Genomic DNA, 16,507 nt, shown 5'->3' on the forward strand with positions numbered 1-16,507 from the left:
ACTCTGTAAAACTATAACATGCACAAAAAAGATATATAACACAACAAAGGAAAGGGAAAAAGCCAAAAAGCATAACATGAGCACTTTAAATGTTACCTAATGATCCAACGCATCTCATTAAAGCTTTAGTGCGTAACTTTTTGATATTAATGACCGTCCGTTACATTCAAGCCGTTGCCAAATGAGTTGATACAAAGCTAATTAAGACTATCGGCTCCACACAACTCTCTCTGGATTTCTCAGCTTGGATGTGTTTCGAAATTGTCGGTGTCGTCCGTCGACTTTCGTGCGCAGAAACTCGAGTGAAGATAATGACCCCGATCGTGATGCGTCTTTAAAAAGGTGTTGTACAGTTCAGGGAACTCCGAGACACAGAGGATGAGCCTTTCTTCCATTGTTTTGCCGGTTTCTGATATCGTTGGCAATATGTGTCACTTCTGGCTATGTCACATACAGCTGTTATCTCATTGGTTGCGCTTTCGAAAAAAGTCAGTGGCAACAAGGTCAAAGTTGAAATAATTTGAACTTTGAGCGCAGAGCAGAAAATCCGAGCGGTGCGTGACGCCAGGGGTAGCACAGCGCCTAGTTGGGCGGCTCCGCCCTCCCCGTAGGAAATCAACGGAACGGCCGGTGCAGAGCGGTTTTGCCGCCGATCATGTGTAGGCGACTTTAGCCTTATAATGGAAGAGAAAACCCTGCAAACCTCAGCATTGTTACTATTGTTTGGTCTTTATAAATTAGAGCAGGTCTAGAGCTACTCTATCTGTAAAGCGTCCTGAGATAATTCCTGTTGGGATTTGACACTCTTGTATATTTCAAAAATCTATTAATCTATCTAAACTAAAGCTGTCAGACAAAGTACCTCACATTTGTACTTAAAGTGCCCATATTGTGAAAAAAAAATTTTTCTGGGATTTGGGGTGTTATTTTGTGTCTCTGGTGCTCCCAGCTAATCCTGCCTTGTAACCGACCAAAGTTGGAGAAACAGCCTTTCTTTTACTGTCTATGGAGCTAGCTGACATGATCTACATCTGAGCTACTGCACATGTGCGAGTGCAATCAATCATAGTACAGAAGAAAAGAGGTCTCACTCTGTAGCTAAAACAGTGACCTGAACACAGGGTGAAAAGAGGAGCTGCAGCAATGTGCAGTACAACAAAAATATGGTGTTTTTTGGAAAATTAAACCACGTAAACCTATTCTGGTACAACCTCCAAATGCAATTACGAACCTGAAAAGGAGCATAATATGGGCGCTTTAAGTAGTACTCGATTAAATGTACTTTCTTACATTCCAGCACTGAAGACAGCTGAGAAGCCGCACGTCCTCATGCAGAGTGAACCGGATTATTCTCTGCAGAACTTTGTTTGTTCGTTTGTTCCTCTATGCTGACTCAGCTGCTGTAACCCCCCCCCCCAACATAACTTCACATAAATCAGTACGGGAGAAGTTGATCAAAGACTGATCCAATCTTATGACTTTGATTTGATTTCATGAGTCAAAATAAAACTTTTGCATTCTGTATGTCATGTACACATTCATATCTCAAATATACGGCGTCTCTTGACATTCAAATCGTACAGTCTGTAATGCTTTAGATTAATAAATCTTACTAGTTTATTATAGCTGTACATTTAAAAGCCTGTGCCAGGTTCCCCTTATTCAGCTGCTGTAATAACTGTTTATTTAGGAGGACTTTATTAAACCATATGTTGAGTTACTTGACAGAGGGTTTTGCAGTATTTTTCTAAGTCAAGGGTAGAGGGTCCAAAGAAATTGCTTGCTTATTTTTCTATAAATTAAATCAACAATATACCCTTCAGTCCCTCCTAACCCCAACAATGTCCGTTTTTTTTAAATAATAACTGAAGCTGCTGTGCATAAAAACGCAGACTTGTTCATTTGCACGTGTTTAAAAATTAATAATACACAATGATTGTTCAGTGAACGTAGACTCAGCGAAGTGAAAGAGGATGAAAGGTCAACATACTGTACATGAAGGTGTTTTGTAATTTCTTGGCAAGGTGTGTGTGTGTGTGTGTGTGTGTGTGTGTGTGTGTGTGTGTGTGTGTGTGTGTGTGTGTGTGTGTGTGTGTGTGTGTGTGTGTGTGTGCGCGTCTCGGCCAACGAAAGCCACACAAATTGTGGGTTTTGTCTCGGAGCAGGAATGTGGGATAAAAAGCTGTCTGTTCAGTGATGTTGTTCTGTGTGCGGAGGCAGCTGTTAAATCTGTATATCTTTCAGTAAGCAGTGGTTTTGTGACTTTGTTTGGGCCGGGAAGAGAGTGAGAAACAGAGCTTGAGACCGTCTTAATCTCACTAAACATAATGATTAACTCGAGAGCACAAAATAGTTTTTCTTTTTCTCCATAAGTGCAATTCAATCAGACTAACTGAGGCAGGTGTGAAAGCCCCCGTAATCATTTTCTTTATCGTTCTTATGTGTTTGAGCTTGTTATGAATGTTGTTCTGCCTGGACTGTATGAAAACTAACAGTATAAGTATATAAGTAAAGTTCTGTATGTTAGAAACCAGTATTGAAGTATCAAGACAGTACTGCTGTCCTCTGAGAGTGTTTTAGCCTTCACAGCAGCAAGTGGGTCAGTCATTGTTTGAGGCCTGGATGTGTTAAAGTGGGACAGCCCATATAAATAATATGTAAAAAAATCTACTTACAATGCAGAAAAGGCTGCTGGAACTTCTCTCTGCTGTCAGCTGCTGATAGAAGGAGAGAGAGAGAGAATGTCTGTGTTGGTTATTCCCCTGTCGACTCAACCCGCTGTGAGAAAAACTGATTTAAAGAGCAAAACAAGTTTCTACTTCAACCATTAAATCAATCTACTGTTTAACTTGGAATTATTAAGGAGTTTTTTCAGGACAATGCAACACCCAGTGTTTCCTGCATGTTCTTGCTACTCAAACTGAAGACTTTTAAGATAAAAAAATATTTTATTATATACTTATTATAACAAAAGAAGACTACAACTGTGGGAGGAAGCTTTTAAAGTTTGAAGGCAAGAAACAAAATGAGCGATTTATGCCCAAAATGGTACAATCCTACATTCACCTGTCTGAACACGTCTAGTCTCCAATTGCCAGACCTATCTCCACAGCGCTGTGGAGTAAGGTCTGGCTACACCACAGATACATTCCTGGATAGGAGAAAAAAAAATGCTCTGGGTTGTTTGCATTTCTTTAAACCAATCACAATAGTCTTGGCCGGCGCTAAGCTTCGGAAGGAGCGACGGTGGCTCTGCAAAATAGTCTCGGGAAGGAATTTGTTTTGGTGGAACATTTGCACCCCGCAAATATGAGCTATTTCAATTAGCTGATATATGGTTAAACCTCATTTGCTCTCACCAGTGTGTCGCTGTGTATTTGGTCCGTAGCAAATCTCCACCAATTGGCCCCAAACGCCCCAGTTAGAGAGTAACCGCTGTAAAGTTAAACATATTCATTGTAAATCTTTACAATCATTGCCTGAAAGAACCAAGCAGGCCTGCCTTGTTGCACTATCCAGATTTTCAGTGTGTAGCTTGCTGGCTCGAAGTTTGTTGTTGTTTCCCAAAGAGAACGGCGTTGGCAACGACAACACACATCCTGGAAATGAACTGTCGATCCAGACCGGAACGCGTCTAAAACTGACACACCGAGCCGATTATCGGCCGTCGGACAGTCTGGCGAGGTCAGTCTGGCGAGGTCAGTCTGGCGAGGTCAGTCTGGTGAGGTCAGTCTGGTGAGGTCAGTCTGGTGAGGTCAGTCTGGTGAGGTCAGTCTGGCGAGGTCAGTGACTAGAGTCTGTTCCGTGTGTCCCGTGCCGTTGTCAGTCGGAGGAGCCGTCGGCCTTCATTTGGGCCGATTTGACTTGTTGAATCGGAAGGCGGGCAGTCGGACTCAATGACCAATGTGATTGGTGGAGTGCTAACCCGGAAATGACGAGCGGGATGAGTGTGACTAGAGTCTCTCAAAATCTGACGAAAATCTTTTAAACTGACCAGATTCAGCAACTGAATGGCCTATTTCTCGGTTAAAATGTTTTCAGAAACACAAAATTGTATACTGAACGAACCGCCATTAGGGTCTGGCTTTGAAAGTCCGGAGAAGCCAGACCCACGTGACGCGTTCGTCCAATCAGCTGCCGGTTTAAATTTTTTGGGCGACTATACAGATTAGTGCCACTTGCTGTTATAGAGACGTATGACGTCTTTTGCACGCGCAGAACGTACGCTCAAGTCGCCGTCGCTTCGGTGTGCTCTGAGGCACTTTTTTGACCAACTCGAAGGTTGGCCGTCGGGTTGGTGTGTCAGAGCCTTAACCAAACCTTAGCCAAAGAGGTGTGAGATCAGAGAGCATTTTTATTTTTGAGACGGCAATGCCGTTGCTGTGGATTCCAGCAGGTGGTTTCTTCTCTGAAATGAAACCACGGATTCTCTCTCCTGCAGTTTGGATCGGGTCTAATTATCCTCGGCTCTAATAAAGGCCGGTTCTGAGTGTCCTTGGGTCCATTTCAGATCTGAGCTGATCTTCATTGCGTTGTGGTAGGTTTTCCACATGTCTGTTTCAGATTAAGTCCACATTTTGGACAAACACTTGCAGTTTAAACATCTTGGGAGAACTAGACATCTCATTTGTAAAACAGATTGAAGATGTGAACGCAGCAACGACGACAACCTGTAAAACAGCCGTTTACACACGAAGTACGCACAGTTCCCATCCTCTTCAAACATCAGTCCACTCCACTCCGTCTGCGAGCGAGAAACACCCACGGACGTACCTCGGTATCTGACTGTGTATCCATAATGCAACAGCTCCTCTTAACTCTCCACTGAGCAGACAACCATAAGTGGAGAAAATGTTTCTGAACTGAAGGACCGTCATTAAAGCTGAGCACTTTACATAATCCCCTCAGGACGCAGATGAGACGATATAATCTAAAGTTAAAGGAATAGCGCACCAAAAAAACAATTCCCAGAAAAGGTTTTTTCTGTCCAATGGCGTTAAGAAGTAACCTGAGGCGCCAGATGGTTTGTTAACACAGAACCATCTCATTGGAAACTGTTTGGAAAAGGGAAGGCACTTTCAAAATAATACCTTTCAGATGATTGGATGAATTATCTGTCAATCAAACTGTTGCCGAAGAAAACCCTTCAGTGCCGTTCTTCGCTCTTTTTTCATTGAAGAAAGATAAATTATGAAATTAAATTTAGAAAAAAAAAAAATTACAGCTGCCCTTTCATATGGCTCTTTGTAGTTTGGCTTATTTGAAGCTAATGTACTTGCACTTACTTCTTGTTGTCTGGAGTTTGTACCTTCAAGGTTGAAAGCACTTAATTGACAGGCGCTTCGGATAAAAGCCTCAGCTAAATGACATGTAATGTGATGTAATGTAGAAGAAAGTGAAGAAGAAATACTCTCAGGTTCTGATATAACTGATGCTATTGCAGCATCTACGCTAACTTCTAACAGTCACTTCTGTGTCGGCACACACACCAAAACCAAACCGCTGTCAGTAGCTCCTCAAAGGACACTGATTGGTCCAACCACTGCTGATTTGGACACAAGCGCATTACTTAAAGGACTTTTGTGTGATCTTGTGATCCTCCGATTCTCGCATGGTCTGGTTATATATTGTGAGAATCCAGCTGCCGTGCAAACAAAAGTTAGGAATAGAGAACCTGACAAATGAAAGCGTGCAAACAGTCCAAACAAAGGAGCAGTAGGTAGGTAGGAGAGACAGCGGGACGCGACGGAAGAAAGACGCCGCTGAGCTGGCCTGGTCCTGGGCAAGCCAGCCTTCTTTGAGAATTCTTTATTGATCTTTCTCCCTCCCTTTGTAGAATTGCTTTTTTTTTCCTTCAAAGACTACCTAAATTCCTGTATTAAATTAATGATTATTTGGCTAAAGATTTCTATTTCTTTCTATCTACCTTGCTGACACAACCACTAAGCTTTATGCAAATGATTGCATAATTACGTCACAAATATGCAAATGAGCGTATAACGTTATCTAGCTACTTCTAGCGACTTTTGGAGCTGGTGCTAGCTACTTTCATTGGAAAAGAGTTGGCAACACTGTCTGCGCTTTCGGAGTCTCTGCACGGTCATTGCAGCCGGGGAAAGACTGTAACAGCGATGTAGCTGCACTTTCAAGCTAGGCAGGCATCTAGATAATGTAAAAAAACTGTCCAAATTAAATAAATTGTATTTAGTGGTGATATGGCAGTGGTGATAGCTGATACAGTACAGGCCAAAAGTTTGGACACACCTTCTCATTCAATGTGTTTCTTTATTTTCATGACTATTAACATTGTAGATTCTCACTGAAGACATCAAAATTATGAATGAACACATATGGAATTATGTACTTAACAAAAAAGTGTGAAATAACTGAAAACATGTCTTATATTTTAGATTCTTCAAAGTAGCCACCCTTTGCTTTTTTTGATAACTCTGCAAACCCTTGGTGTTCTCTCAATGAGCTTCATGAGGTAGTCACCTGAAATGGTTTTCACTTCACAGGTGTGCTTTGTCAGGGTTAATACGTGGAATTTCTTCCTTTATTAATAAAAAAGCAAAGGGGGGCTACTTTGAAGAATCTAAAATATAAGACATGTTTTCAGTTATTTCACACTTTTGTTACTTCACACACAAGTACATAATTCCATATGTGTTCATTCATAGTTTTGATGCCTTCAGTGAGAATCTACAATGTAAATAGTCATGAAAAGGAAATGCATTGAATGAGAAGGTGTGTCCAAACTTTTGGCCTGTACTGTATATATATATATATATATATATATATATATATATAAGTTGTGACATCACAACTGTACAGAAGTCCTGACGGCTCGTTTAAAGGCAGTTTCTGAATACAGCCTTAATGCGTCTTTCTGTGGATTGAGCGTTTTGATACTTTCACAATATTTATATAGAATATTTATATGGAAGTCTTTCTTTTCACAATATTGGACCTTCAATGTCTGGTGTGTTTGTTTGCTGACTCAGCTGACTGGCCAGCTGAGACGAGGCACCATCTGTTGCTCCTCGCTGCGGGTTTATTTCAGAGAGCCAGAAAGCCGGCCAGTCGCTTCAGGACCATCGTGTTGGCAGGCAGAGCCGGCAGCAGGTCGGACACACGGTGTCCTCGGGCCCGGACAGGACAAGTTCAGTCCATCGATTTCTGGCTGGTTTTGTTTCTCAGATGAATAATGTGACAGTAAGCAGTCTGAGTTATTTTTATTAGAAAACAACACCATTGCATTTGTTCTGATATTTTTGTCAGACTTTTAGAATCAAGGAAAATAGATGTAAACAGCAGTGAAAGCAAACACGAAGCGTACGACTGTGAATTCTGATGATGCTGCTCAACATCTTCACAAACTCACACTGTTTGTCCACACTTCAGCCAACTTTATTTTGAATTCAAGTAAACATTCCCAATCTGCTGGGCTGAATTTGGGGGGAAATGTGTCTAAAATGATGCAGCTGGCATTTCGAATAGCTTCATTCTCATGATTCTGATTAATATTCTGACCACGCTGCTACATTACATCGTGCATATATTCTTAAGTAAATGTACTTGAAGACGTTGGGATACAGAATAAACTCCTTTTAGAGAAATATTCTGAAATTAGAGGACCCAGAAAGCACAAATGGCTTGTTTTCTTCAATGTGAGGTGTTATAACATGTAGAAACGGAGTTCCTGCCGGGTTGTTGAGTTTTGTTGAGTCATTCTGAATTAAACTGCGGGAGGGAAACCTTAAGAGAAGCAAAGCAGCGGCAGCAGGAGTCATGTAGGATTTTACCCAGAGGGCCAAGCTGTTCATTGTCCAGGAAAGAGACCGATGACAGTAAAGAGAGCTTTACTTTAAATAAGACAATCGGAGCGCAGAGTGAACGTTGATGGACGCGTGCTGTCACCGCAGATGGGTTTCTTCTCTCAGTCGGGTTCAGTCGGGCAGAAAGCTCGAGGCTGTCGCAGGAATGACGAGCATCAATCACTGTCGCAGGAAACACCCTGAGACGGCAGGAAACGGAGAGCGTGTTCTCCGATGCAAAGACGTGTAAACATGTCCACACACAGAGATCTCTCCTGGGTGTGTGACCTCGGTCTGATCCGGCCGCCGGGTGTCAGAGAGCTGAAGTTAAGGTCTGGTGTTGAGGGTAATGGGCGCTGTCAGGACGCCATCCATCAGGGCGACGCTCGCCCGCCGGTTTTGCGCCTGAACGTAACTCTTGTTGCTGCGGGACAGTCACCGTTTGTCTGCTGAATTGAGTTGCAACGGCAGCTGAAAAGACTGTGACCTTACGTTGCTTTGTACGCAGTTTAGGCCGGCTTCACACCGGCTGCGTGGCGTGAGCGTGGCGTGAGCGTGGCGTGAGCGTGGCGTGAGAGTGTCAGCTGCGTGGCGTGAGCGTGTCAGCTGCGTGGCGTGAGCGTGTCAGCTGCGTGGCGTGAGCTTGTCAGCTGCGTGGCGTGAGCGTGGCGTGAGCGTGGCGTGAGCGTGTCAGCTGCGTGGCGTGAGCGTGTCAGCTGCGTGACGTGAGCGTGGCGTGAGCGTGTCAGCTGCGTGGCGTGAGCTTGTCAGCTGCGTGGCGTGGCGTGGCGTGGCGTGGCGTGGCGTGGCGTGGCGTGGCGTGGCGTGTCAGCTGCGTGGCGTGGCGTGGCGTGGCGTGTCAGCTGCGTGGCGTGAGCGTGGCGTGAGCGTGTCAGCTGCGTGGCGTGAGCTTGTCAGCTGCGTGGCGTGAGCTTGTCAGCTGCGTGGCGTGAGCGTGGCGTGAGCGTGGCGCGAGCGTGGCGTGAGCTTGTCAGCTGCGTGGCATGAGCGTGGCGTGAGCGTGGCGTGAGTGTGTCAGCTGCGTGGCGTGAGCGTGTCAGCTGCGTGGCGTGGCGTGTCAGCTGCGTGGCGTGGCGTGGCGTGGCGTGTCAGCTGCGTGGCGTGAGCTTGTCAGCTGCGTGGCGTGGCGTGAGCGTGGCGTGGCGTGGCGTGGCGTGGCGTGGCGTGTCAGCTGCGTGGCGTGGCGTGGCGTGGCGTGGCGTGGCGTGGCGTGGCGTGGCGTGGCGTGGCGTGGCGTGGCGTGGCGTGTCAGCTGCGTGGCGTGGCGTGGCGTGGCGTGTCAGCTGCGTGGCGTGAGCGGGGCGTGAGCGTGGCGTGAGCGTGTCAGCTGCGTGGCGTGAGCTTGTCAGCTGCGTGGCGTGAGCTTGTCAGCTGCGTGGCGTGGCGTGGCGTGGCGTGGCGCGGCGTGGCGTGAGCTTGTCAGCTGCGTGGCATGGCGTGGCGTGGCGTGGCGTGGCGTGTCAGCTGCGTGGCGTGGCGTGTCAGCTGCGTGGCGTGGCGTGTCAGCTGCGTGGCGTGGCGTGGCGTGGCGTGTCAGCTGCGTGGCGTGAGCTTGTCAGCTGCGTGGCGTGGCGTGGCGTGGCGTGGCGTGGCGTGGCGTGGCGTGGCGTGGCGTGGCGTGTCAGCTGCGTGGCGTGGGCGTGGCGTGGCGTGGCGTGAGCGTGGCGTGAGCGTGGCGTGAGCGTGTCAGCTGCGTGGCGTGAGCGTGGCGTGAGCGTGTCAGCTGCGTGGCGTGAGCGGGGCGTGAGCGTGGCGTGAGCGTGTCAGCTGCGTGGCGTGAGCGTGTCAGCTGCGTGGCGTGAGCGTGTCAGCTGCGTGGCGTAGAATAGGAAAAGATGTTTATATGTCATTCTGACACAAATACATATTAATAAATTACATTTTGATGTTTGAAAGTCTCTGGGTTTTGAAAGAAATGCAGATATAAATGTAATTCAAAAATGTCTCTCTCTGAAAATATTATATTTTACCATGCTTTTATGATCTTAACTCTAGCACTTTGAGATTTGCTCCAAATGTAAAGTGCATTACAAATAAAATCTAATCTTATTATTATTATTATTATTATTATTATAATAAATATTACTTGAAAGAATCTGTATATTATATTTGGGGAGCAGTGGTGGCCTAAAAGTTAGAGACGCGAGCTTGTGACCGGGAGGTCGTCGGTTCAATCCCCAGACTGACAGGATAAAATCTGGGTGGGGAAAGTGAAAGAACAGCGCTTCCCTCATTTCCACCACTGAGGTGCCCTTGAGCAAGGCACCTAACCAGTGGCCAGCAGATCAGACTGTGGTTGTACTTGACCTGAATAAATAAAGGTAAAAAAAATATACGTTCAAAGTCCTTTGTTGCCATCCAAAATGACACATGCTGCCTGAAAACAGAAAGGTTGGACTTGAATGTATAAGATTGCCACCGCCTGCTAACATTAAACCCATTTCCCTCAAAATTCAGCTTGATACATTTGATATCTCTGGTATCTTTGAGACTAGAATTTCAAACATTTTGTGTTTTCAACCTTAATAGCAACCCTAAAATGAATACAATGAGTGGATTTTCTACAACCTACAGATAAAAGCTTCAGATCGGCTCAGTCTTGAGCTTTTCTTACCTTTCTTTTCAAAATAAAAGCACTGTGTGGAGCAGCAGCCATGAAAGCAAAAGCCGACATTGAAGACCCGCTGCGTTGCTTCACAGTGATGTTTGTGAGCTGATTATTGAGCTGTTGTGAGGACGGAGATGTGAGTGTGCGGCGAGCTGATCTCGGGGTGGCCAATTAGGCCGCTAATTAGAATTGCAGTCCTCCGGTCATAGCAGGAAGTCCTTCAGAAGCCACCAGCGGGGCACAAGTTTGATTTCTGTCTGAGAGTCTCTCTGCAATTGATCTAATAACAGGTGGAACTCTGTGACTTCAGATTTTACAGGTACAGCCATTGTTAAAGCCATAACTTAATGACGTACCCACAAAGCTGGAGTCATATTGTTTTTCTGCTCAGATCACAGCATGGTCACATTTTCTACACAAGAGTAGTGTATGTGCTTTAATGGAGCAACAGCTGACTGAGCAGCCCACAATGCATCATTAATGCTAATGGAGGTCCCCATTATATTCTCATGCAGCTGCAGTCTTTATTTAGTGTGTGTGTGTGTGTGTGTGTGTGTGTGTGTGTGTGTGTGTGTGTGTGTGTGTGTGTGTGTGTATATATTGTGTGTGTGCGCACAAGTGTGTATGCGCACAAGTGTGTATGCGCACAAGTGTGTATGCACACGCGTGTGTGTATGCACACGCGTGTGTGTATGCACACGCGTGTGTGTGTGTATGCGCGCCCATACGAGTGAGAAATATCAGTTATTTTAACACTGTACTCTGTGTGTGTGTGTGTGTGTGCGTGCACATGCGAGTGAGAAATATCCCAGTTATTTTAACACTGTACTCTGTGTGTGTGCATGTATATGTGTGTGTGAGAGAGAGAGAGAGAGAGAAATATCCCAGTTCATCTCAGCGTCAACTCCATGAATCTCCATGATTTCTGATCTAATCTGTCGCTGCTGTCACACAGTCTGTCTCCACATGAGAGATGTTTGACTTTATTGTCAGAAACAAGTTTTCCACCGACTGTCCACACACATTTGAGTCAGAAAAAAACAGTTTTCCACTGACTGGATCGGAGGTTTCCAGAAGGGAGTTTGCTACGGAAGTTTCGAAAAGCTTAAATGAAAACAAATTGAGCAGAGAAACAGTTTTTTTTCCCTTTTTTATTTATGCATTTAATAACTAAATGAAAACTACATTTGAAAATGGCAAATATTTCGTAAATTATTAACCACCACACAATTCACTTGATTTGTCTTAATTTAGACATTTTAAATCTTCCACACTACGGGCCATCTGTCTCCAAAATCTAGTAAGTGGATATTGAGTTAAGATATTTTTGGTATACTTTGGGGACAGTCAGGGGAAGACCTTATATCAGAAAAAAAGAAAAGACCACGTGATTGTCTTCTTTTTGGACGAGTTAGGTTTCTTTAGTTTGTCGAATTTCTGATCACCATATGTCATTTATATACTCACTCTGACATCTCTCCATTTGTGCATGAATGGGTCCTGAGCATGTCTGTGTGTATTTCAGGCCTGTGTGTAGTGATTTCTAACAAACAGAGTGTAAATTGTAATTTCCCCACTGGGGATCAATAAACAGTATAATTATTAAAAAAAGGCATATATGCACATAAAATATGACGTGATGAAAACAAATTGCCTTCAAATGTTTTAGATGACGTCTAAAAGCCGCTGAGACAAAGCTGTTTTGAACACACTCTGAGTAGTTGACATTTTGGATACAACTTCCTTTACCTGACAAGTCATATTTTTATCTCTGAGACTGTCCTCCCCGTGAGAACAACGAGGCCATCAGTCGTTGACCCGAAAAACATTTGTTTAAAGTTCAAGTGACGAAGCAGCCACAAAATCTGCAGAGAGAAAGAGAGAGGGAGGAGGTCAGAGTGGATGGGTCAACAGAACGCAGGAATTTTGCCGTTTGTATCCATCATACGCGAAAGGAGGCAATAAGCAGTTGTCTTTTGAGCTTGGTTCCACACTGGTTACTGAGGAGTGAAGTCACTGACGCAACACTGAAGTCATCCCAGTGTTGTGCCAAAAATCTTTCCTCCCATTCGCGTTTGATTGAAACAACTGGCCAAATTCCTGCGTTCTTTTGACCCATCCATCCACTCCGAAATGTCCCTCTGCGGACTTTGTGGCTGCTTTGTCACTTGAACTTAAAACAAATGTTGTTTTTGGGTCATTTGCTGAAAACGACTGATGGCCTCGTTGTTCTCAGGAGGAGGACAACCTCAGAGATGAAATATGACTTGTCAGGTAAAGGAAGTTGTATCCAAAATGCCAACTACTCAGAGAGTGTTGCACTCACTTTTAACTGTCACACATTTCATCACCCAATCTCACTGTTGAATAGAGTGCAGTGTAGAGGTGGATGAATCATTTCTTTGTCATCATGTATTTTTTTTATTTATTTTTTTGTCAATTTATACGTCACCATAATGTGTACCTTTTTAATGTATAGTAAATGAGTTCTGTATGACTGCTGGCTGCCTCTATGTTAGTCCTGTGTTACCTGCTTAGGGACTGCAGATGAAAAGTAGTTATTTTTACTAATTCTGGCATATTTACATGGTGTTTTTATATAACAATGTTCATAAATATGCATGGTCCCTATAAAATAAACCAATATAAAATAAAATAAAAAAAATAAAAAAACGTCTTTGTCTCACCTGCCAGTCAACGTTGGTTTCTTTTCCTTTTTTAAATACCTTTTATTTTCTTTCAGGCAGGTCATTACAAAAATTCTTATTCACAATGGTGTGGCAAGTGGCAAAGTTTAGAATTATGACGGTCATTATCTAACCTTAACCAAATGGGTACTATTGAAACAGTAATGGTCTATTTCCTCGACGTTTCTCGCAACAGTTGCTTCATTGCTGATGGAAATTCTGCCGAATTTCACTCTTTTAGGCCGGATGTCTGTTACCATCCGGTTTCTTTGTGTTGGCATTTTAAAACCCCTGAGGCAAAATCCAGACAGCTAGCTAGAGTATCTGTCCAATCTGAGTTTTCTGTTGCACGACTTTAACAACATTTGAACGTACACATGTTCCACCAAAACAAGTTCCTTCCCGAGGATTTTTTGCAACGCAACCGTGGCTTCGTCCGGCGCTTAGCACCGCCCAAGACGATTGTGATTGGTTTAACCATCGTGTTGTCATCCTGTCGACCGTGCGTTTTTCTGGGTCAACATTTTAATAAGAACTTTTCTTTCAATATGTTGTTGTTCTTTTTTGACACTTGTCGATATCCCCGCTGTTTTGTCACTTTTCACAAAAGTTTTTCCCAACATTTTTCCACACTTATTTCCCCAAGTTGTTTGTCACTTTTTACAATGATTTTGTCAATTGTTTTCCAAGTATTTTGATGTTTTTGTAGTTTTTTTTCTCCTCGCGTTTTTGAAGTTTTTTACCAACATTTTTGTTACTTTTTCAACGTTCTTTTGTCATTATTTTCTCCAAAGGCTTTAAAATTGAATAAAACACCCAAATTCAATGAGAGTAGTGGGCTGATCATTTATTTGACTTGTGAAGAGCGTTGTATGGCACCATCCACCTTATTTTCTTTGAAAATTTGGTTGAAAGAAACCCAAATGTTCTGATGTAGAAACTTTTTGAAAATGGGTCAAATTAGACCCGAGGACAACAGGAGGGTTAAAGAAATGCCAATAAACCAGAGCACGTTTTTTATCCCATCCCAGAATGCTGTGTGGACTAGCCAGACCCTCCTCCGCAGCACTGTGGAGGAAGGTCTGACAATGCAATACAAAAACAATAACAACAAATATTTTTTTGTGTCTAAACCTAACCAAACCCTAACCATAATGGAGTAAGATCAGAAGATGATTTTGTCCTTACGATGAAGCGACAGATCAGAAAACGTTGTTCTGGACTTGTTGTTATCTAATGTCGAATGGAAAATATGAATCTCCAAAGTAGAATAAGATAGAATAGAATAGATGTTTATTGCCATTTTCACAGGTACAGGGCCGTTAGGTACATTTTAATTTTTGTGCATTGCTCTTTGAGTCAGCTCTTCACAAAATATCAGAAGAGATACAATAAAAAGAAAAAAATATATAAAATAATATATAATGCTTTATAAATATAAAGTGACACGTCCGATTAGAAAACTTTTGTTCTGGACTTGTTGTTATCTCGTGTCAAATTAAAGATGTGAATCAAAGTAATCGGAAACACAGCCCTCAGATAAACAGGAAAAGTTTAAAGTCTGTAAAAAACAACAACCCGGCATCGGAGCCTTAGACGTGTTCTTTGTGTTGGAAATAAACGTCCTCTGTGGCGGTTAAAGCTGCAGCGGTGTGATAGCGTCAGCTCTCAGACAGGTTTGTATTTACAGTGCAGGGCTTTAATTTGCCGCCTGTCGCCGAGCCAGGCGAGCCGATTGACGTTTGTATTGCCGTCTGGCCCTCGGTCCTCCGTCTTCTTCCCTTCTCCTCTCCTGTGAATCCTGATGAGGCGTCCGTCGGCGCTCTTCCCAACAGGCCGACCTCTGAGCTCTGATTGAAGTGAAATCAATCAGGCCTTCAATCTTTCTGTAAAGGACCATTATCCAGCCGCGCCGGGCCTGTCGGGCCTGTCGGGCCTGTCAGCCTGCAGGACGGATGACCTGATCCGCCTCCCTAATTCACGCCGCAGAGCTCGCAAACTCGACTCGGACAAGAAAAGCGAACAACAGGAAGCCGGGGAAGGTTGGGATTTAAGGGTCAAACTCGATTGGTTTTAAATCTCAACAAATCTACTGCAGGATGTCCGGGAGCCATACTAAACAACATTCAAAGGCGGGACACGAGACATGGTTTGTCGTGCACTGCAGTTTTGAGATTTTGGGGCTATTTTGCCTTCATTAAAGGGCGTAACTTTGGGTTCAACATTGGTGGGGAAAATAAAATACTTTGAGCATCAAACACTTAATTTTCTGCATTCTGGTGAATTTTTCTTTGTCTTTATTTATGTAAAGGAAATTATAATATATTTTTTGGTGGGGGTTGCGCTGACCTGTTTTGATGATTGCCTGTAAATTACGCCTATGCCTTCATAACATGTCTTCTTTGGAAGTGGAAGTGGAAAGTACAGTAATCATTTATTTAGAGATATCAGTTTATTTGACTTTGTCCATTTGTGTCTGTAGATTTCGCTTCACTTCACCAATACGTTAGCATTAGATAATGACTCATTTGCATATTCAAACAACATTTCAGATAACTAATAATACTAAAAATGTGTTAAAGTAAGAAAATCTGAAGTTTTATGATATCTATTAGTAGTTTTTTTACACTCTGGCTCTATATGCATTTCTCTGTCTTTATTTTGATGACTTTTTGGCCATCAGGCCTTCTTTAAATCAACATAAAAAAGGCCTGAGGGCTAAAACGTTGTATGAATAAAGAAATGCATATAGAGCCAGAGTGCGGAACACTTTTTTTTCTTAGTTTCAATTCTACTCCCAGTGATCACAACCTCCCGACAGCCCTTCACTCTAGAAAATAAACCCGTAAAATAACAGATAATGTTCTGGCAGCTCATTACCCGGACTTCACTCCGTAATGAAAATACGGAAATTATGTGTAGATTCAGTTAAAATACAGAACATGTGAAAAAAGCCTCAAAAATGTTGAAACAAAAACATCAGAAAAAGCATCAGAGGTAAAAAACCTGACTAAAATGTTGCGTGCGTTACTTTCCTATATTAAATATCTATAAGTTTAACATTTCCGTATATTGTGTGTGCTGTTTCCGTGGCTCTGAAGCTAACGGTTAACCCCTCCGTGTCTCCACAGATCCCTCAGATCAGCTACGCCTCGACAGCTCCGGAGCTCAGCGACAACACCCGCTACGACTTCTTCTCGCGCGTCGTTCCTCCGGACTCCTACCAGGCCCAGGCCATGCTGGACATCGTCACGGCGATGAGCTGGAACTACGTGTCCACGCTCGCCTCCGAGGGGAACTACGGCGAGAGCGGCGTCGAGGCCTTCGTCCAGATCTCCAGAGAGTCAGGTAAAGGAACCCAAGTTTAGATCTGA

At 43.7% G+C, this 16,507-nt stretch overlaps 1 protein-coding gene across 3 annotated transcripts in view; it reads left to right on the forward strand.

Moving 5' to 3' along the window:
- grm8b (glutamate receptor, metabotropic 8b) overlaps nt 1-16,507 on the forward strand; it is a 157,067-nt gene that overhangs the window by 42,820 nt on the left and 97,740 nt on the right. For 2 of the 3 annotated variants that reach the window (XM_028584871.1, XM_028584872.1), the window contains exon 3: nt 16,265-16,481. In XM_028584871.1, coding sequence (XP_028440672.1) covers nt 16,265-16,481 — 217 coding nt within the window. Of the gene's footprint in view, nt 1-15,061; nt 15,283-16,264; nt 16,482-16,507 lie in introns of those variants that run through there. The other variant, XM_028584873.1, reaches the window with a different exon arrangement.

Source organism: Perca flavescens, chromosome 8, assembly GCF_004354835.1.
Source record: "Perca flavescens isolate YP-PL-M2 chromosome 8, PFLA_1.0, whole genome shotgun sequence".
Lineage (NCBI taxonomy): Eukaryota > Metazoa > Chordata > Actinopteri > Perciformes > Percidae > Perca > Perca flavescens.